At 44.8% G+C, this 6,946-nt stretch overlaps 1 protein-coding gene across 4 annotated transcripts in view; it reads left to right on the forward strand.

The window, feature by feature from the left end:
* Window positions 1–1,868, forward strand: part of LOC146999627 (actin-related protein 3B-like) — a 49,977-nt gene extending 48,109 nt beyond the window's left edge. For 3 of the 4 annotated variants that reach the window (XM_085834484.1, XM_085834481.1, XM_085834482.1), the window contains 2 exons: window positions 254–337; window positions 1,054–1,868. In XM_085834484.1, coding sequence (XP_085690610.1) covers window positions 254–337; window positions 1,054–1,149 — 180 coding nt within the window. In that variant the 3' untranslated portion in view covers window positions 1,150–1,868. The remainder of the gene's footprint in view (window positions 1–253; window positions 338–1,053) is intronic. The other variant, XM_085834483.1, reaches the window with a different exon arrangement.
* The last annotated feature ends 5,078 nt before the right edge of the window (window positions 1,869–6,946 follow it).

The following is a 6,946-nucleotide window of genomic DNA, read 5'->3' on the forward strand; positions in this document are numbered from 1 at the left end:
GTTTTGTTATAGTGTTTGGGGGTTCACTTTGTTACTGGCCTTGCTACACCCTGTGATTTGTTTGAGGGAAGCTATTGGTTTGATTAATTGTGTGTTTTAGTATTGGAAGAAGGGGTCTCCTGAATCTGTGGGCTGGGCCTATAGCATGACTGAGGCCGTCACCGGAGGAGTCACTGTCTATCATGGACACACTGCTTGGAGGATGCAGTGCACAGACTAAATGCAGACTAAACGCAGTTGCTTTCTTTTGCAGCCTAAGCCTGTGGAGGTGCAGGTGATCACTCACCACATGCAGCGCTATGCCGTGTGGTTTGGAGGCTCGATGCTAGCCTTAACTGTAAGTCCCTGATCTCTTGTCATTTGTGCTTTCCTATTGAGTTTGGATAAGTATTGTCTACAAATGTGAAATAGCATGTGTTCTGTTTGCATGGCTTTAAATATGCAAAACAAATTCTACTTGATATAAAAATATTTTAGTCACTTAAATTGTATGCTTTATTAACAAACACGGTGGTGGCACATGCCTTTAATCCCAGCATTTAGGAGGCAGAGGCCAGCCTGGTCTACACAGTGAGTTACAGGACAGTCAGGGCTACATAGAGAAACCCTGCCTTGAAAAGAACAGCAACCAAAAACAGAACAAAACAAACAAACAAACAAACAAAACACCCCACTACTACCACCACCACCACCAAAAACCAAAAAAAAAAAAAAAACCAAAAAAGTCCACCCTGCTCATTGTCCCTTCCATGTGGTTATTTTATTTATTAATATTCCCCCCACCCCCAGAGTTTGTTAGCAGCCATTTTTAGTTCAGGTTGACACATTTTTGATCCCAGTAAGGGAAACTAAGTAGATTTGTTGTTGCTTTGTAAAGTTGGGAATTGCTGAGTGAATTTTAAAAAGCGAAGTCAAGTTCTGCCTGGTTTGTTATCAGATCAGGTGTGGTACCATGATTGGCAGAGACCCTTGGATAAGTCCCTCCCATTTGCTCAATGTTTTCCTCTTCCCACCTGCTCATCTTCTTCCTCTTTCTGGCTGCTCCTCCCGCAGCCGGAGTTCTTTCAGGTCTGTCACACCAAGAAGGACTATGAGGAATATGGGCCAAGCATCTGCCGTCACAACCCGGTCTTTGGAGTCATGTCCTAGTGTCTGCATAGGAGCGATTGTCTGACAGTGTCCTGTTGGGGAATAAGTGTCCTTCAGAACCCAGAGCAGCCACGGCTCCTGTACATAGCAGTGTGGAATGGGTGTGTGAGCAGCGTGCTTTCATCACCAGTGGGGCCGGGCACGGTCTTCCCAGTAAAGCCATTTATCCGGTATGACTGTTCGTGGTCCTCCTCCCGGCCCCTCCCCTCCTGCCCCTCCCACTCTCTCTCCTTTCCACCCGAGCTTCTGGTCAAGTGTAGCTCTGAAGGAATCCATGCAACTGTAGAAGCTACTAGAGGATGCAGTGGATTCTCCAGGAAAGACTGTAAGGTGGGGGAACCCTGGCCTTCCCAGCCTATTTTTGTAAATAAAATGTTATAAACTTGAAATACAAATTGATGTTTATATTTCCTATCATTTTGTATTTTATGGTATTTGGTATAACCAGCTAATGCTAAGCATGAGTAGTCACAGAGTTCATGGATGTCAGAGTTCTGTAATAAAGTACTTGATTGTGAGGCATGTTCTGATGTGTGTACAGGCTTTATGCCACGTCTGCTGGGAAGTGATTACATGTTGTTGGGGTGGTGTGACATCTGAGCACCAACCGCTGTTGAGTGAGAGTTGGTACAGATGTATCTAACTTCCTGGAGCTGCTTTATAGAAGACAATGGTTTAATGTTGTTGAGTGCGGGATGAAATACTATTGCACTGTTGTAATAAAGGCTGCTAGAATCTTTATAACTGTTCCTTGTGGTCACTTTTGCCTCCCCATTCATTCAGAGAACCTCAGACTCTATAGGTTTGCAGACAACTGATGATTGATACTCTGTGTGTGTGTGTGTGTGTGTGTGTGTGTTTGTCTTAAAAGTGCCATCAAGCCTGGGTGGACAGCCTGCCTGTTGTGGATGGGGGTGTGGACATCCTTGGGGTGTCCAGGCTGCTATCTTAGGAAGCATTCAGTGCTCTGATGTTTGCTGAGTGACTTCTCACTCAAGTGTAGGTTAGTAGATCCAAAGCTCTCCCTTCTCCCGGAATCCTTGTTACTTTAAAAATTGTTGTTATAGTCCTCCAAGTTGTGAGGCATGTTTTTCTCTCAGACACAAGTTTATATTGGAAACTTGAGCTTTGAGGCCTCCTATCTCTCCACATTTGATTCTTCCTGTCAGTTATTCACAGCCATCCTGAATCTGAGAATAGTCAATGATTCTGCGAACCAGAGAGACTACATCCAGGGAACTGTAAATAATTAAAAAATATATTAGTTAGTGTCTGTGTTTACACACATGTATGGTCTGTATTTATGTGTGTGTGGTGTATATATCTGTGTGTACATGTGTTCATGGTATGTGTATGCATGGTGTGTAAATGTGTGTGTGTGCAGTGTATATATGCATACATGTGTATGCTCAGTGTGGTGTGTATAGATGTGTATATGAGTGGTATGTATATGTGTGAGCACAAGTGCCAAGGTTCCCACATGAAGGTCAGAGACAACTTGATGTAGTTGGTTTTCTCTTCTTTCACCTTCACTAGGTCTGGGATTGAATCATGTCTGCAGGCTCGCATGTGCCTTTTCCAGTGGAGCTGTCTTACTGGATCCTTGTGTAACTTTCATTGTAGCATAATTATTCTTACTCTAAAATGGACTTTATTATTTTAAAATACTTAATGAATATTTATTACATGAATATACATTTCATTCACTTTGCTTGATAATGTGCTTTGGAGTGCTCACGTGCATATATATATATACACACACATACACATATATATATAATATATATATACACACACACACAAAACTTTGTAATACTTGTATGCTTATAGTCTCAGCATTTACCTTGCAGAGGGAGGAGGGTCACTACAAGCTTGAGGTCTGCCTGTGGGTTTTAGGTCAGCCAGTGATATACTTGGTGTTTGGGATGGCTCACTGAGTAAAGGCTGTGTTGTACAAGCCCAGCAACCTGAGTCTGATCTCTAGCACTCATAGTGCACAGAAAGAGAACTGAGATTCCACGGTTGTCCTCTGACCTCTATCTATATGCTGTGATATATATGCTAATATATGCTAATGTGCATACACATGTACACTACTAATAAAATGTTCCCCACAGTTAAAAACAAAGCAAAACCCAACATACACACACACACACACACCACACTGTCTGTGTGTGTACATACACACACAGACAGTGTACTCATCACAGTCATGTGTGGGCAGCATCATCTAATACAAAGCCAGCTTAGCAGGAGACTGTTGAGTACACATGGGTGCTGTGCAGATAGGATGGAAAACACCATTCTACCATGCTGACAGCATGGTCCACCGTAGAGCGGTCTCTCCTCTCAATAGCATGTCTGACTGTATTGTAGCTTACTGCTGCAGTCACACTGCACAAGAGCCAGTGACAGGCCATGTTGCTAGAAAAGAGCAACACTGGGAGCGTGAAAGTCCAAGAATAATGCACGTGAGGGTGTTGTCTGCAAGTGTGAATTAACTGTATTAGTGTAGTATCAGGTGAGGCAGGCTACTAACAAAGGAGAGAGCTTTGTTTAGCTGCCAAGCTCAGGGGTTCAAGGGCATCAGTTCGGCTCTGGTGAGGGCCTTCTCATTTGCTCATGGTGTGGTAGATGGTCACAGTGGGAACATTGTGGGAGTGAAGACTGCATCTGGATTCAGGAAGCCACAGAACACTGGGTGAGCTTCTGTAATGACCCTCTCTTGGGCATTATCTCAGTCTCTTCGGAGGGCAGAGCCCCCAGAGTGACCCAAAGGCTCTTTACATAATGGGTTCCTATTATGGAACCCTATTAGGCTAGCCAGGGAGATGTGTAGTGATAGTCTTGAGATATAGAGCAAGCCAGTGAGATGGCTCTCTGAGCAAAAGCTGTGTGAGCCTGACATGCTGAGTTTGATCCCCAGCACCCACTGTGGAAGGAGAGAACTGACCCAAGGCTGGTCATCACTTGAGATTTGTCATCATTTGAGATTTGCATCCTGCTTCCCCTGCCCCGAATAGTGGTGCCCCAGGACCAAGCCTCCTACTCACGAGGCTAGAGGACAGAGCACATCCATGCTGTAGCTGTAGGTATTTATGGATAGGAAAGGACAGAGTGTAGGAGCCGCACGGCCTGTTGATTCAAGCAAACCCTGAGGGGCATGGAGCAAATCTGCTACCATGGAAGAAACCTACAGTATCCTGTGCTGTTTCCTGTGTGACAGAGATGCTCAACCACAGTCTCCCAATCAAGGGTTCGGGGTCTTTAGTTGTCTTTCATCCAGACACACATTTCTCTGCACTTCCTTGGGAACTTTGGCTCCTCACCACCTTCCAGCTGCTTTATTGCAACCAATCCTGCTTGGTCTGTCTGCCTCAGCCACATCCTCTGCATCTATATGTCAGTGTTGACACTCATGTTGGCCAAACTAGAGCCAGTGTAACTGGCTCAGACCCAGAGTGTCTACCTAATTCTATTTGCCACAAGATTGTTTTGAAACTCTTTTATTCATTCATTTTTTAAATTAAAATTGTGTGTGTGTGTGTGTGTGTGTGTGTGCATGTGTGTGTGTGTGTGTATGTGTGGGGTGTATGTGTTTATGTGAGTGCACATGCCTATGGAGGTTAGAGGTCAGCATTGGATGTGTTTCTCAATCACGCTCTAGCTTTTGAGACAGTGTTTCACGACCAACCTGTAGCAAACTAATTCGACTATACTGGCTGGCCAGTGACCTCCTATCTTGCCCTACCCTGCCTCCATGCTAGGCTTCTAGCCATGTGCCACTATGTCTTGGCTCTTTACATGGGTAACAACTCAGACCCTTAGGCTTGTGTGGCAGGCACACGTTGAACCTCCTTCCCAGCCCAGTGATCATTTTAGTTTAGATATAAAATATAGAGAGCAATATGTTCTACTGCAATGCAACTACACGGTGCTGTCCTCTGCAACCCCGGCTCAGACACATCTTAGAGGAAGTATGTCAGAAGTGGGCAGTGGGGAGAACAAGGACGGTGCCCAGAGCCTGCTTCCATTCTCAGTCTCCAGGGTGGAGCTGGGCTGCAACTGGGTCTGCAAGCCCTGAGAAAAAGACCCAGAGCTGTAAGTATAGGCTCAGAGCTGAAAGTATAAAGACTGGCTACCCTTAAGTCAATGATACCTACTTTCCTCTTCCCTCAATTTCCCAAGCATTCTAAGGACCTTGTTGCTGACAGGAGGTTTAAGGGTTTTTTTGTTTATTGATTAAAGCTGCCAGATATTGTATAGAAAACTAAAATATGATTTGGTCACTTTATAAAGAAGGAATATGTTAGAATTATATCACTAATTAAAAAAAATTCCCACACACTTTTGGTTCAGGTTGACTTAGCCTAGATTGCAATGTGGTAGAATTGGGAGGAAAGGCAAGCATCCCTGAGGGAAAGGCCCATGACTTCGAGTGAAGTTTCCTGTAGACTACTGTGTCCAAGTTTGCTTTTTCTTGCTGTGATAAAGACCATGACCTAGAGCAACTCCAAGAAGAATGAGTTTGTCTGGCTTACATATCCTGATTACAGTCTACCAGGAAAGGAACTCAGACAGGAACCTGGAGGTAGGAAATGAAGCAGAGGCCATGGAGGAGTGCTGCTTTTTGGCTTGTTCACTGAAGCTCGCTCACCCTGCCAAAGGGCGGCCCCATCCCAAGGCCCTCCCACATCAACAACTAATCAAGAAAACACCCATGGACATGCCTATAGGCAATCTGAAGCATTTTTCTCAATCGAGGCTTCTCTTCGCAGATATCTCTAGTTTATGTCAGGTTGACAAAACTGAAACCAAGACACCATGTTGATCAATATCACCTTTAACAAACACACCCTAGAATTATAAGCTAGTAGTTCTTTGACCTGTTAAAGTGTTTTGATAGAGCTTTGTCCTGTTTACCAGGTTGAGACACCGGTTCTCATCTATGTAGAAAAAAGTATTATAAATTATATGGCTTTAATTTAGAAAAAAGCTCATGATTTAACTGTTCCACAGTGAGTATGGACTTTAAAGCCTCATGTTGTACAATATAAATGCAACCAGCTTCATCTGTCCATTGTGACTGATTGGTGAATCTCTCTGCCTCTCTTTCCACCCTGTGCTCAGCCCTGCATCTTGCTTCAATGTCCCCCCCCCCCCGCCGCTCTCACCCTCTGCCCAGCCCTGCCTCTTGCTTCAATGCCCCCCCCCCCCCTTGCTATTACCCTCCTTTACCTCCTCCTCCCTGGACCAAACAAGGCTTACCTGATGAGTCACAGTGGCTAGCTCAGAGTTGTTCTTTATACTCCAGGAAAAGCCCCATTTTAAAAACTGCAGGCACTCACAAGTGCTTCTTCTGTTACCACATAGGCTGAGATTAAGGGGAAAATAAATATAGGGGGAAAATAGAACTTGCCAGAGTTGGGGACTCCATTGCTGCTGTTCCAGGTGACGTGTGCACTACTGCTGAGGTGTATCTATCCTCTGGCCACTGCTCTCAGCGGAAGCTGGGCTCTGAGTGTTCGGATATGAATGACTCTTATCATAAGGATTCTAATAGTATCATAAATTAGAATAGAATTTCATAGCTGGTGGATGCACCTGGAGAGCAGGTGACTGAGCGTGTGTGTTGATGTAGCAAGTCTCAGGTGGTCCCTCCAGTCTGGTTAGAACTGGAGGGTGGCCTTGAGAAATGTCCCCTCAGCAAGAGGCAGGAGAAATCGCCCACTTTAGACCTGCAGGTGTGAGTGTGTTTCAGGGTGACAGTGGTTCCTGCTACAGCTTCCTAAGTGAC

This window comes from Mus caroli, unplaced genomic scaffold (genome assembly GCF_978045245.1).
Source record: "Mus caroli unplaced genomic scaffold, Mus_caroli_1 scaffold_274, whole genome shotgun sequence".
In the NCBI taxonomy this organism is placed as follows: domain Eukaryota; kingdom Metazoa; phylum Chordata; class Mammalia; order Rodentia; family Muridae; genus Mus; species Mus caroli.